This window comes from Armigeres subalbatus, chromosome 2 (assembly GCF_024139115.2).
Source record: "Armigeres subalbatus isolate Guangzhou_Male chromosome 2, GZ_Asu_2, whole genome shotgun sequence".
Taxonomy (NCBI): domain Eukaryota; kingdom Metazoa; phylum Arthropoda; class Insecta; order Diptera; family Culicidae; genus Armigeres; species Armigeres subalbatus.
Window position 1 is genome coordinate 100362968 of NC_085140.1, and position 22307 is coordinate 100385274.

Sequence of the window (22307 nt, forward strand, 5' to 3'; positions counted from 1 at the left end):
TCAACTGAACTTCTATGCCCCGGAGCGGACACTCCGGTCCAGGAACATACTCCAGCTAGAAGGTCGATCATACAATTATGGCATGCACGACCCCATATGGTTTATCTCAGCACGCTTCAACGAGTTCTACGCACTGTTCGATTTCAACGGCATCTCGTCCACCATGTTTCGGAATAGAATTAGAAGAGAGTTATTAGTCCAACTTCGTAACAATCATCGTCAGTAATAAGTTTTTGTTGTTAGTAGAGAAATAATTGTTCCAGAATGCTATGTTTAATTTAGAATGTGTTGTTTGTATATTTGTGCACTGCATGTTAAATTCGTTCAAGAAAAGATATGAGGTTTTTACGCCAATTTGAGCATGGCCAACAATGTCAACTCAAACTGGCTTTTTCCCTCATCAGTTCATTAAGGCTTCAAGCCAGATGGAATAAATACCAATAAATAAAACGCTTATTAAACCGGTAGTTCACTACGGACACAAGACCTGAGCGATGCTCGTGGAGGACACCAACGCGCACTTGGAGATTTCGAGAGGAAAGTGTTGCGTACTATCTATGGTGGGGTGCAGATGGCGGACGGTACGCGGAGCAGGCGAACCACCCATCGTTCACACCGCTAAAATCGGACGACTGCGGTGGGTCGAGCACACAGCCAGAATATCGGACAGTAACCCGATGAAAATGGTTCTCAACAACGATCCGACGGGCCCAATAAGGCGAGGTGTGCAGCTGGCAAGGTGGATCGATCAGTTGGAAGATGACTTGTGGACCCTCCGTAGACTGCGTGGTTGGCGACGTGTAGCCATGGAGCGAGCGGAATGGAGAAGACTCTTATGTACTGCACAGGCCACTTCAGCATTAGTCTGAATAAATAAATAAATAATCATTCAGAATCAGTGTAAGCAGATCCTTTTTGTGTAACTTTACTATCAGAAACTTTGATGGGAACATATTTTGGTCGGACAATATTTTTTGAACGGGGGTCGATCACGGCGCTAAATTTGCAATGTTTCTCTCAATTTTTATTTTTACAGGCTTTTAATTTGAACTGGTTCACCAACTTAACAAAACATTTGTTTTGGTGTTCGATCCATACAATATTTCGTTGTAATAAAATATAAGTCTTACTCCTTTATCTAAAGGGGTTGCATCACCTATACAATAGAATATTTTCCATTGCGTAAATCAAGGTAAATCAATTCATTTTTTTGTTACAGAACTACAGCCGAAATGGTTTGAACAACATGTTGTGGAATGCAAACACAAGAATCCACAAAAAAAAACTATCAAATGTTAATCTTTGGTATCATTTATTTACATCTATCTCAAAGAAATCAATGTCGAAAGAACACAGCATGAAATGATTTTCTATTCAAGCAGCCATTCTAAACTCTGAACTTAAATTCCTATTAGTACTGTAATGATCCAACCCACCCTCATCATCAATAATGGATAATGACTTTTATTCAAAATCCTTCCATCTTTGATGCACCGAACGAATCCAATCCTCCATGCGTGTCCGCCATCAATTCGCAGCATATTTCCCATGGTCGTACTGCACGTTGGCAGTCAGGACTGTGTTCAGTCCCCCATTGGACACGCCATGATGGTGCGGGTTGTGATGATGGTGGTGGTGAGGATGGTGCAACTGCTGCGCCGCGAGCATCGATGAGTGATTGCTGCCCAGCGGGGAATCACCGTAACCGGTTATCACCTTTCCGCATCCGTTGGTCATTCCGTTTCCCATGACAGAGTGCTGCTGCTGCTGCTGAGGACTGCCATTTGCGGTCGGGGCCATCGATACCACTCCGCCTACAACACCACCTGCCGACTGCGGCCCAGCGTTTCCACCTGAAGATGGCGATGGCTGCGAAGGCAACGAACCAACAGTTGATGGCGTCCCTCCACCGCCCGATCCCGTGGGTTGAACCATTTGCGAGAGAGGTGCCATTTTCAGACCTGATGGATGAAAGGAAGCAAACAAAGTGTTGGGTTATTTATTGCTTTTTGTTGAAAAGGGAAACCCCATTAGGCCGGCCGCGGTGGGACAATGTTTCAGCTGAATATATTTAACGGCCCATAAATCATACATTCTTAATCGATGCCAAAGTGATGTTTCAACAGATTTTCGTCCGCTTCACACTTGTTTTGTGCTTTTAAAATTTGAGCAGTTTGACTTATTGCGTCTCGATGGCAATCAATGCTCTCAAGTTATTGACTCAGTAGTCAGAGCTAATAATGCAAAGAATAAAATCCAACAAAGAGAAGAAGTGAAATTTGCCACCGTCAATTGGAGTAATGCTGATACTGCGAGTAAACATGATAAGGTACAATTCATATGAGTAATAAAAGCTAGTACTAAACTAATATACCATGCTAAGCGAAATAAGCTAAGAATCATGAACATTTAGATTCCAATTCATGTTGTTCTTAAATTTTACCACTTATTATACCTTTGACAGATACGTATTTCGACCTCAACAGTAAGGTCGTCTTCAGTGTCTCGTTTATACAATATTTGTATAAGAATCTAGCAATTTCGCATATGCCCAGTTCCTATGCAGAGGGTTTGGTAGATTCTTATACAGAATTGATGAAAAATCTAACAACCGCCGTCTGGGTGTATTTACGGAACAAAACTATTGCTGTTAAGACATTCTTCTAATGAAAAACCAACCAAGCTCTTTTGTGGCTTTACTCAAATGCTTTGCAAGTCACACTTTTACTACTAAATTAATTGACAACTTGTTGAATATGATCAGCTGCGACGCACTACTTTCCTTTTCCACGCAATGATTTACACGCTCCTCATCTGAGCGTAAACCGAGCCGAGAAGGTCGAAGCAACAATAAGTGAAACTGTCAACGAGGCACATTCGACATCGATTAAGATTCCAATAGTAGCGCCGAGAACAACATGCGCCCAAACGAAACAAAGAGTTCATTCATCGAAAAGTAACACTTACCATTATCGATGCTGTAGGAACCGGAGCCGAACGAATAGTTGCCATAGTCGAGCACACTTGAGCTCTGGCCCTGCTGGCCGGGGGAACCCGGCGGAGGTTGATGGTCGTGCAGCGATGTGTGGGTTATTTTCGAGTACTGACTCAGTCCCTCCGACGGGTAGTGCCACGAGTCGGCGCCAAATGTTTGCCCATTTGCGCTAGGGTAATCGTACGAACCGTACGGCTGTGACATGTATCCTCCGGGCAGATCGGGAACCGTGATTTCGTAACCGGTTGCCCCTGCCGGATAGAAGGCACTTCCACCGGCATAGGCTTTGAGCTGTTGCTTTCGCCGGAAGCCACGCGGTCTTCGCCGCAGGCTGCCCTCGTCCTCGAACATGTACTCGGCAGAGGCGTCGATGGTCCAGTAGTGACCCTTTCCTGGTTTGCCGCATTCTTTGGGGAGCTTCTTGAAGCACTCGTTCAGACTTAGGTTGTGCCGGACGGAGTTTTTCCAGCCATTGTACTCGCCATTGAAGAAGTCGTACCTGCATTCAAGTTAAAAAAAAAGAATTTTGTTTTAATCTTTTATGTAAATGAAAAATGTTAAGGTTTTCACACGGGCTTAACTCTATGTCAAAAGTTTTTTGCCAATGTTTAAAACGCACCAAAATACGAATTTTCAACTCTAACGTGAAATCTGTGCTGTTATACGCTAGCGAAACATGGTGTGTATCAATGGAGAACACTCAACGGTTGCAGGTGTTCATCAACAGATGCCTGCGGTAATAATTCGGGCCTGGTGGGCTCACAACTGGATCTCAAACAACGAGCTCCATCGTCGTTGTCACCAGAGGCCGATAGCAACAGAAATTCGGGATCGGAAGTGGGGCTGGGTCGGCCACACTCTACGTAGGGGCGGAAACGAAATCTGGCATTACATCCCCACTCTGGGACAGAGCCGCCTCGCGTGAACTAACAAGTTCATACACTATTTTCGTGAACAACAGCCACGGATTCAGGTGCACAGTCACGTTTTTTTGGAAAACGTGGCTGGTGTTCCCGAATCCATGAATTAAATCACGGTGTATTTTTGCTGGTTCACGAATTCGAGAACGCTTTTTTTTTGCGTGCATATACTGTAGTAGTATTGGTGTCGTATTTATAAAAAAATACAAAGAATATTAATAGGGTGGTTAAAAAAAAGACCTAGCTCCACCACGCTCACTCTATTCCGTCCCATGCTCCGAGTGTCCTCAAAAGCCGATTTGAACAAAAAGTTATTGAGCACAAGCCGGTTCAAGTTTATATGAAAACTAGTATGGGAAACTAAACCTTTCATTACACTGGCTACAGCCCCTCCCCTCCAAACGCTGGGGAAAAGAGAACCCACATAGCTGAAAGCAACACTGAACGGAAACCGCACCACAGTAAAGACCCATTGATTACGTAACGCAAAAATAGCATTTTATACCCCACTCACCTCCATGACACACTTTTTATATGAAGCATCTGTCCCTGGTGCAATAGCGTAGACTAGACTAGACTAGAAGCATCTGCCCCTGGTGCGATAGATATCACAGACAAATTCTGGGTATTTTGTTGAATTTCGCGTTTCATTGATGCTTTCCGAGAAGCCTAATTATCATGCTGAAGATTCGCAACCTCGATTAAAATCGACTCCCAACTATTCGAACGACCATTTAATATGGATTGTCTATGGAGTTGAAGGTCTTGAATATATCATCCAGTCATATGGTCTCTCCCCTCGCCAGCGCCCAATGACGGAGTGCCAGATTAAGAATAATGTAAAATTCAACCTCGCCATATCAACTGTCATACAAACCTGAAACGGCCTTTGCACGGTAAGCCTATATTCAAACCATCGCACAGTGTTTTCTAACCCAGGAATTCGTGATCGAAAATGTTTTGGCCATGAAAAGTAGATTTTAGAGTCTCGTGACTTCGGAGAAAAGTTTCAGTATGTTAAGCTCCATACCTTGGAAAATTTTTTTTTTTGACTAATCCCCCTAAAAGTGAGATGGAAATTATTTTTCTTCCAATTATAAAGATACATCATTGGTGTCTTCGAGAAAGTTGCAAAAAAAGTTTCTACGAAAAATTTTGCTATATAAACTATATTTCTATCTGCTATAGAAGTTGAGATATGGGTTGTTATTTATGAACGACCACCAAAAATAAGGTTTTTCACTATACTTTCGTAAATATATTTTTTAGATTTTTCAAATGTTCTATAAAGATGTCCGTCGCGATAAAAACATGAACCTTTCGAAGACAGTTTCATTTTATTTTCTATATTGGCGAAGTTATTGATGATTTTCGGTTCAATAATGAGCATTTTAACAATAACTGCATACATGTAGGGGCAGAATTTTATTTAGGTAATGGAAAGTATAACTCATGCACGAATGGTTGCATTGCAACATATATGTGACATAGCTTGACATAAGTGCCGTATGAACATCTTTTACTTCTTCTTCTTGTTATATATAAAAATGAATTGGACTGTATTGTGCATAACTAAGAAACGGCTGGATAGATTTTCTGCATTCTTTTAGCAAATTTGTTTATCAGCATGTCCGACGGATTTACAGACTATTTTCTCATGTAAAAATCTCGACTAAAATTGGAAAAAATATGAAAAATTGAAATAAAAATTTGCATGGAAATTTTAAAAAGGTAGAACATAACACGCATTCTCGCCTACTGTGCAGGGCAACGTCTGCAGGGTCATCTTTACACTTACGCCAGACCTATGATTTAGCCAAATACAAAATTTTCTAAATGATTATTGATGGATGTTTTACAGAAATGACATGAATTTTAAATTCCGCGGGAAGAAACAACGCGTAATTAAAAACAAATCATCAAAAAGTCACGTTTACAGCGACCCGCGTAAAAAGCGACCCCAGTGTATTTGGGACAATTGTATTATTTTAGAAATCACCATTCAACCAGAAATGTTAATGAGAGGAGCTGCAGTATCGGGTGAATCAGTATTCTTTATTGAATGGAAACTATGGTTAGTGACGCCTCAAACATCATAGGTTTAAATATAAGTTTATGTAAGCAATTCGAAGGTACTTGTTTTACCTATTTACTTTTCAAAATATCCCGGAATAATAAAAAGCCGGTTTGCTACGTCTGAAACATCACAATATTGCAAAACAGATTAACAGAAATGTGTTCCAAAATTTTTAGTTTAATTCTTTTTATTTAGAATTTGGACATTAAGACAAGACATAGGTCTGGCGTAAGTGTTATTCTCATGAACTAGATGACCCGGCAGACGTTGTCTTGCACAGTAGGTGAGAATGCGTGTTATGATCTGCCTGATACAAAATAGGTACCCATTATTTATTTATTATCAGACTAAGACCGGAGTAGCCTGTGCTGCACATAAAAGTCTTCTCCATTCAGCTCGGTCCATGGCTGCACTTCGCCAACCACACAGTCTGCGGAGGGTCAAATCGTCCTCAACCTGATCGATCCACCTTGCCCGCTGTGCACCTCGCCTTCTTGTTCCCGTCGGATCGTTGTCGAGAACCATTTTCACCGGGTTACTGTCCGACATTCTGGCTACGTGCCCGGCCCACCGCAGTCTTCCGATTTTCGCGGTGTGAACGATGGATGGTTCTCCCAACAGCTGATGCAACTCGTGGTTCATTCGCCTCCTCCACGTACCGTCCGCCATCTGCACCCCACCATAGATGGTACGCAACACTTTCCTTTCAAAAACTTCCAGTGCGCGTTGGTCCTCCACGAGCATCGTCCAGGTCTCGTGTCCGTAGAGAACTACCGGTCTTATAAGCGTTTTGTAGATAGTCAGTTTGGTACGGCGGCGAACTCTATTCGTCTTGCGGAGTCCAAAGTACGTGCGATTTCCAGCCACTATGCGCCTCCGAATTTCTCTGCTGGTATCGTTATCGGCGGTCACCAGTGAGCCCAAGTACACGAATTCTTCAACCACCTCGATTTCGTCACCACCGATAGAAACTCGTGGTGGGTGGCTTACACCTCTCTTGAGCCTCTTCCTATCATGTACTTCGTCTTCGACGTGTTGATGACTAGTCCAATCCGTTTAGCTTCGCTTTTCAGTCTGATGTAGGCTTCCTCCATCCTCTCAAAGTTACGTGCCATGATATCAATGTCGTCGGCGAACCAACTAACTGGACGTACTTCGTGAAAACTGTACCACTTGTGTCAATCCCTGCCCTTCGTATTACTCCCTCCAAAGCGATGTTGAATAGCAGACACGAAAGACCATCACCTTGCCGTAACCCTCTACGCGTTTCGAAGGGACTCGATAGTGCCCCTGAAACTCGAACTACGCACATCACCCGATCCATTGTCGCCTTGATCAACCGTATTAGTTTATCCGGAAATCCGTTTTCGTGCATTAGCTGCCATAGCTGGTCCCGATCGATTGTATCATATGCGGCTTTGAAGTCGATAAATAGATGATGTGTGGGCACTAGAGTGATTCAAATTTTAACTTTTTTGCCCCCCGATGCTTAAACGATTGCATTTGGCATTTTAATAATCCTCCTAAATTTTTAGCAATTTTGGATGTAATTCAACTGTGCACACGTCATTTGAAGTTTGTATGGAAATTACTGTGAAAACTGACCCTTATGTGGAAGACCGTTCCGTGAGGTGGCCCATGAACTATTTAAATATAATCAACACAATGCCTACACAGAATACTTCTCAAGCTGAAAGGCAGTTGTTGTTGCGAAGCGATTTCTCGTTTAGAAGCAAAGTTATGAAGAAAACAAAAATGCTCATTATTGATATTGATGTTATTCTTTTACGTGTTAAATTGAATTTCCCACGATTCAGTATTTCCTTAATAACTTTTCTTGCGAGCATCAAATCGTTTCGCAACAAAGACGGTCTGCTTCCTTGTAAAATTTCTCATGTTGCCGATGTACTCATATATTTTTAGAGCTTAAAGGGAAGCGTTGGGGAACGGTTTTCCATGAAAGCTACTGTTTTCATAGTAATTTTCATACAAACTTCAAACCGCGCGTGCTCATTCAAATTTCATCCAAACTAGCTAAAAATTTAGGTGGGTTAATAAAAAGGTAAATGCAATCGTTTAAGCATCGGGGTGCAAAAAAGTCAAAATTTGAATCACTCTAGTGGGCACGTTGTATTCGCGGCATTTCTGCAATACCTGACGTATGGCGAACACCTGGTCTGTGGTAGAGCGTTCACTCATAAATCCCGCCTGGTACTGCCCCACGAACTCTCTTGCAATTGGTGTTAGTCGGCGGCATAAAATTTGGGAGAGTACCTTGTAAGCGGCGTTCAGCAATGTGATTGCGCGGTAGTTGCTACAATCCAGCTTATCGCCCTTTTTGTAGATGAGACACACGACACCTTCCATCCACTCCTGCGGCAGAACCTCATCCTCCCAAACCTTGGTAATCACCCAGTGCAGCGCTCTAGCCAGTGCCTCACCACCGTGTTTAAACAGCTCTCCTGGTAGTTTGTTGTTTTTCAGCCGGTCGATCTCCTCCTGGATTTCCTGGAGATTCGGAGCCCGAAGTCGCATGTCCTGCGCGCGTGCTCCTAGGTTCGTTACCATACCGCCACCGTTGTCTGCCATATCGCCATTCAGGTGCTCTTCGTAGTGCTGCCACCACCTTTGGATCACCTCACGCTCGTTTGTAAGAAGTTTCCCGTTTATGTCCCTACACATATCGGGCTGTGGTAGCGGGCTTAGTAGTCATATCGCTACTGCTTCTGCCTCATACGCAGGAGGTCGTGGGTTCAATCCCAGGTCCGTTCCATTCTCCTACTCTGTATCTTTCTCTATATTTCTCATGTTCTAGCAATCGCTAGAACTGGAAATGGACTTCCATACCGTTTCCATCTCAATTCCTATACCTTCAACTTGAATATTCTAACAGTAATCTGCTAGAATTGGAAATGAACTATAAAGCGCGTTTCCAAACATCCAATTAGAAATTCCATCAGTTGCTTTCTCCTATCTATCACATTGGCAGCTCGTTAACCAAAACGGACCTCTGCCTCTCGAACCTAACCCAAAAATTCCAACAAATTCCGCATGAACTCGTGGCAAGTGCAGAGGTATATTCGGCTTGCAGTGGGCGAGTGATTGCATCATCATTTCCTCCCCCTTCCCTACATTGACTTGCATTCTGACGTGGCAGGCGCCAGTATGATTTAACAAATGAGATCACCAGTACTTGTACATTGAAGATGTGAGCTAGTCCCAAGCAAACATCTGTTGGTTCCCTGTGCAAGAACAGCTGATCTGATCATAATGGAGTAGCAACTACGAGCAGTCAATCAAGCTCAAGCTCAAGCTTTGGGGCAGCAGGGACAGCAGGGACAGCATGGACCATGTCCAAGGGCTTGACGACCCCTCCCCAGCTGTCTGCGAGTCAGGGAGAACTGCCTAGGGCGTGGTGGGATTTAGCAGTGGGCTCTGCTAAAATCCCTCCCAAAAAAACCACAAGTGCCCGTAAGCGGACTCTATCAAAGCGACTGTGTGCCGCTTCAAAAGCACAAGCCCAGGGAGTGCCAATTGGCATGTGGAGTGTCCCTACTTCGGTAGGGTAGTGCGTGAGCTGCTTCGGCAGGGAGTGAGTGATCTGGTTGTGCTGAGGCAGGAGTGTCATAGCGTGTCACCGCTATTGTCACCTCGAAGCGCAGCAGAAGTCTGAGTATGGACTGCACATGCTGAGGTAGGAGTCGAGGTATCCCATCGACACCTCGAGGCATTGCAGTGGAGTGTTAGAGTGAGCACCCGAAAAAGGGTCACATGGAGCGAATGGTCTTTGGAGAAGCTGCTTCGGCGGCTAGGTGTGTGGGTTGTACCCACACACCTACAGTCGTGCACATGTGGTGCATGGGGAGTGTCCCTGCTTCGGCAGGGTAGCGTGTGGTTTGCTTCGGCAGTGGTGTGATTGATCTGCTCGTGCTGGAGGCAGGAGTGTCGTAGCGCAATATCTGTAGGCCCAGGCAGTTACCGCTATTGACACCTCGAGGCATGGCAGCGGCGCGTCCGGGAGAGCATCCAAGTAAGACTCAAATGGAGTGAATGGTGTGCGAGCACCCAAGTCAGTCTCGCGTGGGACGAGTGCCTGTGTGAGCGATCATGAGCGAGTACGCTTAGTACTGCCGTCCCCCCAGAAGTAGTACTGCGAGGTAGTTCCTGGGGGAAACGATGGTGGAGCCCAAGGGAGTTTAGTCGGTATTACCGGTATGGTCGAGTCCGACACTCCAGTACACTTCCGTGTGGTAGTTTGGCAACTACAATGCACGTGTACTGGGTTAGTGTGTAAATGCATTCTCCCTTGTAAAAAAAAAAAAAAAGCTCAAGCTCACATATCGGGTTGTAGCACGTGGCCCTTACGTGAATGGTTCAACTTCTCATAGAACTTTCGTGCGTTATTAGCGTCTCTTCACGGTCACGATCTTCCTGCTGGCTGCTTTTTCCTCCGGAAAATCGAGTTTTGTCTGTTCCGCGCTCGTTTGTATCGTGCCTCGTTGGCCCTCGTGCGGTGTTGCAGCAATCTCGCCCATGCTGCATTCTTCTCCTCAACTAACTGCTCACATTCGCCGTCATACTAGTCGTTTCTCTGATCCGGAGGCACCGTGCCTAGTGCCTGCTCTTTCTTTGGAGTGCCACTTCCAGCTGCTACGCGTAGTCTTGGGCTACCGTCTTGTAGCCGCCCAATGTTTAGCCGCGGCGGACGACTTCGACGCGTGTTGTATACCGTAGTGGTAGGTAGTGGTCGGATTCAATATTCGCACTGCGGTAAGTGCGTACGTTCGTGATGTCGGAGAAGAATTTACCGTCGATTAGAACGTGGTCGATTTGGTTTACCGTTACTTGATTAGGTGATTTCCATGTGGCCTTGTGGATATTCAGGCGGGGGAAGAAAATGCTTCGGACTACCATTCCGCGGGAGGCTGCAAAGTTTATGCATCGTTGTCGTTCGATACGGTATGCAGACTATCCGGTCCGATGACCGGTCTATGCATTTCCTCCTCCCTATCGCCGATGACGATTTTGACGTCCCACATCCATCGTATGTCTGCTCCAGCTCCATAGAACGCTTGTTTCTCGTCGTCGGGTCTTCCTTCGTGTGGGCAGTGCACGTTGATGATGCTACAGTTGAAGAAACGGCCTTTTATCCTCAGCGTGCACATCCTTGCGTTGATTGGCTGCCAGCCACCCAATCTCGCGTTGGCGCATCTTTCCCAGCACTATGAAGCCGGTACTATGAAGCCGGTGGTAGTGCCACAGCTTTGGTAGGAGGTAGCCGCTCGATGCCCGCTTTTCCACACTTGCTGTCCTGTCCAGCAGATTTCATGCAGTGATACGACGTCGAAGTTGCGGGAATGTAATTCATCGTAGATTATCCTGTCGCAACCTGCGAAGCCTAGCGACTTGCAGTTCCATGTTTCAAACTTCAATTCGTGACCCTTTATTCGTCGCCTAGGACGTTGCCGATTGTATCGAGTCGTATTATCTTCTATGTCGTTCGTAATGGTTGTTTTTAAAGGCGGCTTATTGGGCCTGCGCAAACCTTCTGTCTCGTCGGAGGGCCGTCGTGTCAGGGCTGATTAGCGTCCCACCTAACACTAGGACTTGGCCTTGTGCGCTTTGAGCGGCACACGGTCGCTTTGGCGGAGCCTACTTACGGATTCATGCAGCTTTTTATAGAGAATTAACAGGGCCCACTGTCAAACCCCACCACATCCTAGGCAGGCGCCACAACTCGCAGATGGCCTGGGGAGGGATCGTCAAGCCCTTGGACATAGTCCCTGCTGCCCCCAAGCGAGTTACGGAAGGATTTAGGAACAAGCGAGTTCCGGAAGGTAAGAAAACTGATGAGTTTCACGGTTTTATCAATTTATCCATTTATTTTTTTATTCACCACCCCCTTCGTTATCCAGAGACCAACAGGACAAAAAAAAATTATATTTGTACCGGCCTATTTTGGAAAATTATGCCAGGAATTGACATTCGTCCTTCCTTCAAAAATTCTTTTAGCTCAACCATAAAAAAAATTCTACAGGAATTATTTAAAAACCCAGAATAATCCACCTAGCGGTGATGGTGCCTTTCTCGTGTATTTCAAAACAATAAAATTCATAGAAGTAACAAGAATTGCACTTTAGGGAGATAGATTCAGCTATTTCCATCAATTCACATTTGAGGGAGTTAGAAGCAAAGGGGTGTAAGTGACATTTTGGTCGAAATTGAGTTGACTACAGCAAAAAATGCTTTGGTTCTCGAGACTCGCGGCAATATGTTGATATAGTTTGTAAGATGTTTATAAAAAATGTGAAAATTCACAGAAAATTAGTAATTTTCTGAACTTTCATACAATTTGTATGAAGCGAAAAAATATTGAAAAACTTTGCACCCATTTTTCTCAAAACTAAATTTTTGTCACTTACACCCCTCTGCGTTTGACCCCCTGATTTATTTGCGTTCATTTAAATGCATTGCAAAAGTTTTTGAAAAAAAAAATTTCTATTTTGCAAGCAAATCGGGTAAGGCTAAGTACAAAAAAGTGTGTCTCACATTTTTTTGTACACACACACATACATACATACATACATACACACATACAGACACGGGGGCAGCAGGGACTTTGTCCAAGGACCTGACGACCCCTCCCCATGGCCACTGCGAGTTAGACCGGGACCATCGTCCCTAATCCCGACGTCAAGCGACCCGTGCCGAGGGGATGCATGGCCAGGGGGGGTGAAATAATGAGCTAGGCCTTTAACGGAGCCTGTGGGATACCTGGGCACCCTCCACAGTAATTGTCCCTTACCGCGTTATGCTGGGCTCTGGCGTGGTGGACTTCTTTTCCTGAGCAACTCGTGGGACCAAAATGGAAAACCAAGTCAATTCTTCAATTAGTGGTAGTAGTATAAGCGACAACCCCTTCGCAAGAGGTGGGTTGTTCAGGTCTCCGCCTAGGAGGCCAGAGGCAATAGTCGGCAACTCAGTGCGCAGCGCCAGCGTGGGTCACGTAACCTTCCTCTCGGCTAAAAAACGCCGGTAGAGGTTATTGACGGCCCATGGCTTGTGGAGGCGATGAACCGCAAACGCGATGGGCTTTCGGCCTTCGAGGTGGTGACGGAACAGCTGAACGCCATCATCGACTTTGCGTCATCGGAGCATAATATCAGTAAGGACCTCAAGAGGAGCTTGCAGAAACTTCGAAAGTCGATGCTGGACGCCAAGCTGGAGAGGGCGGTCGGGACGGCCAAGTGTAAACCCGTGAAATCGGTGGAGTCGAGGTCTACCCAGACTGAGGCCCAAGGATTCGCGGACTCGGGCAAGGTCGAATCGACCGAAGGCGTGCCAGCGAAGACGATGGTACCAAAGTCTACCCAGACTGAGGCTCAAGTATTTGCGGGTACGTCGGGGGTGACTGCTCCAACGGAGCAGACACAAAAACGGGGGAGACAGTCTCCAGGGGATGAGCTCCCTGGGGGCCGCTCCAAAACGCGGAGGGTTACTACCCCGAACAAGGGTAGTGGGGCTGGGAAGCTGAACCCCGGCCAGGTACCTCCAGAACCGGGGGAGGAAGGACCTGGAAAGGTCCATCCACCCAGGAAAGACGGTGGTAAGGGGTTACGGCAGGCTGAGAGTTCTCAGCCGCACCAGACCATGGAAATAGAGGGGGGTGACGCCTCCTGGACCCTGGTCAAGAACAAGAGGAAACCGAAGACGTCAAGGGCCGAAAAGAAGGCCCAGGCGAATGAGGGTAGCAAGAAGTCTAGGGTAGGCGCCAATCGCTCCAAGGGCGATGCCCTAGTTATCACGGCGGACGAGGCTAAGTACTAAGTACTAAGTCTTGAAGGCGATGAGGAGTGACGTCAAGCTCGGTGAACTCGGCGCCGACGTACGTCGAATAAGACGTACCCGGATGGGCGAGATGATCCTCGAGCTGAAGCGGGGCGTCTCGCAAAAGGGCGCGCCTACAAGAAGTTGGCGGAGGAAGTCCTAGGCGAGACGGTCAAGGTGAGGGCACTCACTACGGAGGTGAACCTGAACGAGATCACCGAAGTCGAAGAGCTCGTCACGGCACTGCGGCGACAGTGTGAAGTGGAGACGCCCACCGCAGCCGTTCGGCTACGGAAAGGTCCGGCAGGGACGCAGGTAGTATTGGTTCAGCTATCTGCAGCGGACGCCTCCAAGGTAGTCAAGTTAGGGAGCGTCAAGGTGGGATGGTCGATGTGCCCTGTGGGCATATACGAGCAACCCGAAGTTTGCTTCAACTGTGCCTGGAACCGGGGCACAAGCAATGGGACTGCAAAGCTCCTGACAGAAGCAATCTCTGCCGACGCTGCGGAGTGGAGGGACATAAGGCACAATGCTGCACGAACCCTCCCAATTGTTTGATTTGTTCCAGCAAAGCTGTGAACAGCAAGCACCCCATAGGTGGTTCGATGTGCCCGGCGTTTAAGCGTGCTGCAAAATCACAGTGCAGGTAACGCAGCTGGCTTGCTCGGCCTCGCCCGAGTGTTTGGTGTGCGCAGGTTTAGAGGAAACGGCGGAACACGTGTTGTTCGTGTGCTCACGTTTTCGCGCAATGCGTGTCCACATGCTTGCCACATGTGGTTTGGACACTACCCCGGACAACCTAGTTCGGAGGATGTCTAAAGATGAAGTTGGCTGGAACGCCGTTTTATCGGCTATCGCCCAAATCGTCTCGGAGCTACACAGAAGATGGCGCGTGGACTCAAGGATGGCTAGTTCAGGCGCAAATAAGAGGTGGTCCAAGGGATCGGAGTCGGCTTCATGGGTCATACCGGTGGTCATGCTCTATGGTCGAACTCGATCCTTTTATCGAACAAGTGGCCGCGCGAAGAACAACATGCTATCGTCGCTTTCGCGGCGTCGGTCAACCGGGCGGGTTCCGAGCCCGAGGACGGAAAGGGGTCCTCGTCAAGGCTAGGGCAGGCGCAGGCACCGCGTCGGCAAGTCCCTCTGTGTGCTGGCGAATAGGCCCTATCGCAGAAAGGTCAATTTGGGGTGCACGTGATCCCTAACCCCGCACTTCCTGGACAACCCAGGATGTCTGTTGAGCAGATTCCCACCCCCCCCCCCCCTTCAAGAAATGAACTTCAAAGAAATTTTGAAACGAAATTTCCAATTGAACTCTTATAGTTATTTCCGAATGATTCCTGAAAAAATTTCAAAGGAATTTAGAAAGGTTTTCCTGAACCAATTTCCGTAGGTAGGGCAACTGCTCCTGGATTTCATATCATGGCTCCGATGTTCATTTCATCAAAAACAAAGCAATGGAAATATATTTGATTAATTTCTTTTTTTTGTGATTTTTTAAGCAGTGAGCACGCATGTTGACAAAAAGAAGCGAATAAATTGATGTAGTATTTGTTTATGGCGCGATGAGATGAATATATGTTCAGTGAGATGGAGATCGGGTCGTTCCCCTATTTCTGAAGAGTTTTCCAAAGGAATTGGCAAATGAATTTTAATAACAATTTCCGAAGAAATTAAGAAATTAAATAAAATCATTATGGAATTTTCAAAGGAATGCCTTCTTTGAATGCTTTCTTTGCATTTCCAAAGGAATTTCTGGATATATCTCGAAAGTAATTACCAGAGTAGCGGTCAAAATAAAAACCAATCAGTGCCTGTTTTGTCTTGTTTCTGCTCAGTAGTCTGATAGTTCGCGCGGTCGAGTGAGTAAGCATTTGGTGCGCGATCGGACGTTTTTTAGGTAGGACGCTGTATATGATGCGAATCATTTTCAAGATCTGAGTTACTTTGTTCTGCTCTAGACGGTTCGTAAGTAAATTAATGAATATACTTTAATAATTTTTCAGCATATATTGTTATTGACAAACGCTCTATATTGTCGAATAGAACTCCCTATTATTCACCTTACCCACTAAAAAACATTTTTTTTCCGAGACATCTATGAAGGTAGTATAGGTTCCCTGCATCTTCAATAGTAGATGTTGAACTAACATTCCTTCCCTTCCTTCCGTGATTGTAAGGACGTAGCCAGGTATACAACTGCTACTGTATAGGAAAAAAATACTAATCCCAATTTGCGTACCAATTTGCGACAATATACAGTAGATTTCTCAATTGAGCATTGTATAGCACCCCACGGTTTGTACAATTACATATGTTATGCTATGCTATATCTCGAAAGTAATTTCCAGAGAATTTTTGGAAAGAATCTCTGAAGGATGAATGCCTAGAGAAATTGAAGAATGTCTGAAAGTCCTTCAGAAGTTTCTTCGGAAATTCCTTTAATCATTCGTTCGGATATTTTGAACGAATTTTCGAAAGAGTTTTGGATTTTATTTTCTAGGTTTATTTGTAGTGAATTTTTGAGGAATTTTGTAATGAAGCATTGGAGGAATTTCCAATTGATTACATAGAGAAATTTACGATGGTATTCCTGAAAGAAATTCTGGATGACTAACCGAATTAATTCCTAGGAGTATTTCTAACGAGAAAAATGTCTGGAAGATTTTCCGAACGAGCTTTTGGATAAATTCATGAAACCTCATCTGAATGATCTTATTGTCAAATAACTTGGCTGCGCATATGCACAGCACATGTTTCCGGAATGAACAAATTGATAAGAGGGACTCGAACCCTCAACCACCTACTCTCTAGATAGGCGTAATAATCCCCACTCAACAAGACCACGTTTGGTCGCGTTTGTGAAAAACCCTTTAGAATCCGAGTACCAACCTTCACCGAGGTTAGCTCTTTTTTCCAATTGAAAAAAGAATCCTCAAAGGAGGTTCCAAAGGTCTAAAGCAATTTCAGAAGAGTTGCTAAAACAATCCAGGGGTATAATCAAAATTATTCTCAAAAGAATTTGTTTTTAAATTTTGGGTAAAGTTCTGAAAGAAATTCTGGGGGAAACATCGAAAGAATTCAAAATCCGATAGGATTTCTTGAAAAATGACTGGAAGAATACCTGAAATATATTTCGAAGAATTTCGCAAATCTATTTCCAAAGAAAACTCTAAGGGAATTTCCAAAGGCATTCTTAGATATTCCTTTGATATTCCTGAAGGGTATTCTAAAAAACTGAAGGAATTTCTTAAAGAATTCGTAAGGGGCCGTACCCATATCACGTAAGCACTTTTGGGGGGAGGGGGGTCTGGTGTTTTCTTACGCGTCATATAAGTAAAAAATCTTTTATATGGAAAAAATCTTACATGGGGGGATGGGGGATTGAAAAACCCAGAAAAATTGCTTTCGTAATAAGTGTACGACCCCTAAATGAATTTCCGAATAAATTTAAGATTCTTTTCCTGAATTGTAGAAGAAATATCTTGAGTAGTATCCAAAGAAATTTCTGGATATACATATCTTCGCAGTATTTTCCGGGAGATTTGCCGCAGAAATCCCTGAAGTAAATACCGAAAGAATTCTTGGAGGAATGTCTAAAGATTGTTTTTGCAGAAATTAAAAAATGTGGGAGACTCATTCAGAATTCGACTTGGGAATTCCGTTCGGAAATTCCTTTACGAATTCTTTTAGGAATTCATTCGAAAATTTCTTTAGGAATTCCTATGGAGAGTCCAAATTTCTTCCGGTTATTCCTTTCGAAATTTTTTCGAAAGTTCCTTCGCAACTTCTGCTTTGGAATGAAAATTCTTTTGGAAATTCCTTTAGAAAATCCTTTAGGAATTGCTTTGTAAGTTTCTTTGGAAATTTATTTGTATTTCCAATTTTGAATTGTTTCACGAAAATCTTGCACAATTCCTTTAGGAGAATTCCGTTTGTGAATAACTTAGAGAATTCTTTTGGAAATTGGATTTAGAACTTTTTCAACTTTTTTTTGTCAAACAATTCCTAAATGAATCCTTAAGACCTTCGGACATTCCTATAGATACTATACAGAGATTATAAAAATTACCGAAAAATCTGTTTCTTTTTGTCGGATCAATCGTGTCGTATATAATTAAAGAGGGAAAATATTCGATATGGTGGGTCAGATTCCTCATCGTGCCCCAGCTTAACTCCGCCAGTGGCATAGAGCCAGAATGCTGAACTCGATAAAATGGTTCTCGATAGTTATCCGAATGATACCAGAAGAAGAGCGCAGTACGAGCAAAACGATTCGGTAGCAAAAAATAATAACGCATTCAGATAATCAAATATGCTAATCACTAGCAATTGAACCTTCCGGGGTTTGCATGCTCTTGGATCACTCATGCAGTATCGATTGCAGAGTGTACATCAAGCGGGCTTTATTTAACAGGTGTTGCACTATGTATAATGGTGTAGGTCAAGTTTGCTGGTAATGAATGCTAGAAAAAATAAGACGTTCTACGGTGGGCTGGTTACATGATGGAAGTGTAAAAAGGAACACAAAAACGCGAATAAGAAGTACAGATTATCTTCACTAGAAATTGTTAGGAACGAGCAGTGATAAAAGTGGTGGTTCATTATTCCTGTCGCAGTGGTCACCACAGCAAATAATTTTGAAATTTCAACGACGTGTAAAATTGCAGCTTATCCCATCAAACGAATCAACACTCGATGTTCAGTAAAATTTGATTGAATTTTACAAGCAAGCGCCGATTAAATTTATTTCGATTTAAAAGAATAGTGAGATCGATTGAATGTTACGTTTATTCGCATGCTCCAAATATGTGCATGAAAATACATTTAAAATCACAACATATTTTTATCTGTGACTATTTGTAAAGAGTCTATAATACGCGTATAATCCTCAATGACATTCTCTTTGATTTCATTTATCCTATTTCGTATTAATACTAAGAAGATTCAAATATTTTCAAATTGATACTAAAAAAAATTAAGGAAAATATTAGGGCGTTCCTTAGCCTTGCGTTAAGATGCGCGGCTACAAAGCAAAATCATGCTGAAGGTGGCTGGGTTCGATTCCCAGTCTGGCCTAGGAAATTTCCGGATTGGACATTTTTTTGACTTCCCTTCCCATTCGACATACGAATGCACAAAGACATAAAAAAATTATTTTTGAGGATGTTGCCGAAATCGCGAAGAAAATGTTGTCAAAATGGGGGGTAGACAAAATTAAGATGGGACTTTGCTACTACGACTAAGAAAAATGGACTTACTCGAAACAAATGTTTAAGCTACAAGCTACTCACTTCGACTGCAAATACTTGTAGATCTCACTGAGGGTCCTCCGCCGATGGGGCGAGTCCTTGATCGCCATCACAATCATGTTGATGTAGCTGAGTTGTGGTTTTTCCTGCCTTCGGCCACCGTTCGTCTTCTTCGATCCAGGACTCTCCCCAGATCCCGTGGTGCTGGTCAACTGTTGTTCCCCACTTCCGTTGCCGACGGCCGCGTGCGGGGATTTCTTCTGTGACGAAATGGGCGTCGATCCACCACTACCGTTGATCATCGCCGCCGTCGGTTGTGACGAGCTGGACAAGGTGGGCGATGCCGACGGCGTTATCGGCGACGTAGATTGCGACTTGTGCAGCATCGTGTTCGGGACGATCGTTATGTGACCCCCGCTGGTACTGCTGGCCATCGATTGTACACTACTGATCGTGGGCAGGGATCCGGAGTTCATTGACGAAGTGGGTGAAATATGACCGCCACTGCTGCCATTGCTTCGGCAGCGCTGTTGCATTGTGGTCATATCGGGATGCGTTATGGACTGATAGTTAATCAACGGAGGGATACCAACTGGGTCCGATAGCTTCATGGAGTTAATTGAGTTGTCCAGTTGGGACAGATAAGATGCACGGGGCTCGCCGTAGTCCGCATCGTCGTTGATTTGTGAGATGAGATACGGTGATCGATTGATGTAGTACGATGATATTTTATCAAAGTGGTGATACATCGAAGGGATTTTTTCAGTTTCCATCTTCACGTCAGACACGTGATAGGCAGGGGAGTTACGCTCATCCATTTCATTCTTCACGTCTATTTGTGACGACGAAATGGACGTATGATAGTGATAATGATTATCCATGTTCTGAAGCGCAGGGTTCTCGATTATGTGTGGAGTAGCCATTACAATATTTGAAGAAATGTTTCTGTAATGATAACCTCCAGACACGGACAACGTACTGGAGTCCGCATGTTCTTCCGTTTTGATCATTTTCTGACAAAAATCTATAAATTCACCAATCAGTCACAACAATATTCAATTAACACGTTTTCCTCACTAGACACCGGACGAATCCTGTAAACACCCGCACGAGCTTCCACAAACATGAGATTAAACAAACTTAATGGCTATTCGTAAATATTTAGGCCACTTGAATCAAACAAAAAATAAATATTTGCTCCGCATTAATAGATTATTAAAATCAACCACAGCCAGTTAATTTGTCTTCCAAGAGGTCACTTGACTCGCGTCCCAGGTCACCACGAGAATGAGACCCAGCTGGTTGCGCACACGACCGAACTCGACGAAGCGTAACGATGAACTAATTTGAGAAATCCTTCGGTACAAACAAAAAACCAAACAAGACATTTTCCATTTCACCCGTTTTACTTTTTCTGCCTTGCTAAGCAACAATTTTCCGCCGGCCCACGCACTACACGGTATGGTGCGGTATGGTGCACTTGTTCTCTCATTCCGCTGCCCACCAGCCAGCGCGCGCGATCGGTCGATGGAAATCCTATATCCCAATCCCAGAGCCCGTTCGCATGCCATTCCGGCTTATTTCGGGGCTGCGTTTATCGAATCGAGCGGTTCTCAAATTATGAATTTCAATGGGAACATCTTCTTAATTTCAACGGGTAATTCTTTATGTCCATGGCAAATTCTAATGAAATCCCACGATTTTTTTTATTTCCAAGAAAATTCCAAGGATTTTTTCCTATAATTCTTGGGACAACTCCAGGGTGTCGACTACCTGAAGAAACCTGGAAAACCTGGAATCATCAGGGAATTATTGTGAACCTGGAAAAATCAAGGAATTATCAGGGTATTCGTAGGGCAATCAGGGAAATCGGGCAAAGAGAAACTGAGCAGGTTGTGTCTCTATCGTTTGTTCAAAGGTTCAAATGGGGAGTCGAGAGGCAGAGGTGAGCCAGCCAAGAGCTGAAAGCCCTTAAATAAAAACAATAATAATAACAATGAGTCGAAAGTACACGCTTTAATTAAAAAACAATGAGCCACGGACAAGCTGTTCAGAACTGAAGAAGAAGCATGTCATAAGGTTTTCCGTCTGTCTGTTGAACCTTAATATACTATCTCTTTCAAGCACAGCAGGAATTTGTTTCTTGTGAACTGGAAAAAATGGACAAAATGGCGTATGTAACCCACTGAATTGAATATTTTTCCTTAATTTTGAATATTCACTCCAATTGTTTTCTAGAAAAACTAGTTTCGCAAAAAAAAAATCTGTATGCAATTTTGAAAAAAAAATCCTGCAAGTAATCATGGAGGCATGTAGAAACCTCTTTAGAAAATCCAATATGAATTCTTTCCAAAAGTCTTTCATTCTTTCAGATTTTTCTTTAGGAACTCAATCGGTTATTCCTCCAGGAATTCAGTGAAAAACTACTTCAGGAACTCCAGTGTTTTTTCAGTGTGCGCGCTCTTGTGGCTCTGGCGTGCTATTTTTTGACAGTTTGACATGACTTTCAGAAAATTCTAATATTTTTAGGCCGTTACAAATATTTAATTAACATTTTGTCCTACTGGTCTCCGAAAGATCCAGGGGGGGGGGGTAATAAAAAATAAATATCAAAATGAAAAAAAAATCGAAAAACTCCTCGGCTTTGTTAAGGAATGTACTGAAAATCCTCAAAATTATCCGAATTTTATTTTGTTGCCCCCCTCTGACGGTGACATTCAAGTTAAGACACAGCTCCTACTCTGTCACGACCGCAGTAGCTAGAAAATCCGGAACATCCGTAAAAGTTTGTCATTTTATGAAGTTCGTCCTAGAGCAGCGCAATATTTCTAAACCATTTCTAACGGTGATTTTGGAGGAAATTCACAGTTATTACTCTGATATGACCGCAGGTGACCACCAGATGGCCAATGGGATAATCCGGAACGACCGTTGAAATGGTGATTTTGGAAAGTTTTTCCTAGAGCAGCGCAATTTTTTCATAACCATTTCTGACGGTGATCTTGGAGATATTTGAAAGTCTTAATCAGCTATGACTGCAGGTGGCCACCAGACGGCCTTCCGAATAATTTAGAACATCCGTAAAATGGTCATTTTGGATGGTCCGTCCTAGAGTAGTGCAACTTTTCCTAAGACATTTTTGATGGTGGCCTTAGTGTTAATTCACAGTTCTTACACACTTAATTTTTTTACCGGGATCTCAGCAAAATTGTCAACTTTTACCGAGATTCGCA

The 22307-nt window shown here is 44.0% G+C and overlaps 1 protein-coding gene across 1 annotated transcript; it reads right to left on the minus strand.

Annotated features, from left to right (window-relative positions):
• Positions 1-1295: 1295 nt before the first annotated feature.
• Positions 1296-20393, minus strand: LOC134214783 (forkhead box protein F2). Its single transcript, XM_062694095.1, has 3 exons — positions 19117-20393; positions 2968-3494; positions 1296-1961 (listed from the first exon to the last, which is right to left on the minus strand). The coding sequence occupies exons 1-3, from the start codon at positions 20082-20084 to the stop codon at positions 1528-1530; spliced, it is 1929 nt and encodes a 642-aa protein (XP_062550079.1). The 5' UTR covers positions 20085-20393; the 3' UTR covers positions 1296-1527.
• Positions 20394-22307: the final 1914 nt, after the last annotated feature.

Bases quoted from the DNA above. Each gene is read 5' to 3' on its own strand.
- LOC134214783 (XM_062694095.1), bottom strand. From the start codon at position 20,084: ATGATCAAAACGGAAGAACATGCGGACTCCAGTACGTTGTCCGTGTCT. The intron at 3,495-19,116 runs GTGAGTAGCTTG...ACTTGAATGCAG, and splicing joins TACAAGTATTTGCAGTCGAA to GTACGACTTCTTCAATGGCG. The intron at 1,962-2,967 runs GTAAGTGTTACT...TTCATCCATCAG, and splicing joins TTCCTACAGCATCGATAATG to GTCTGAAAATGGCACCTCTC.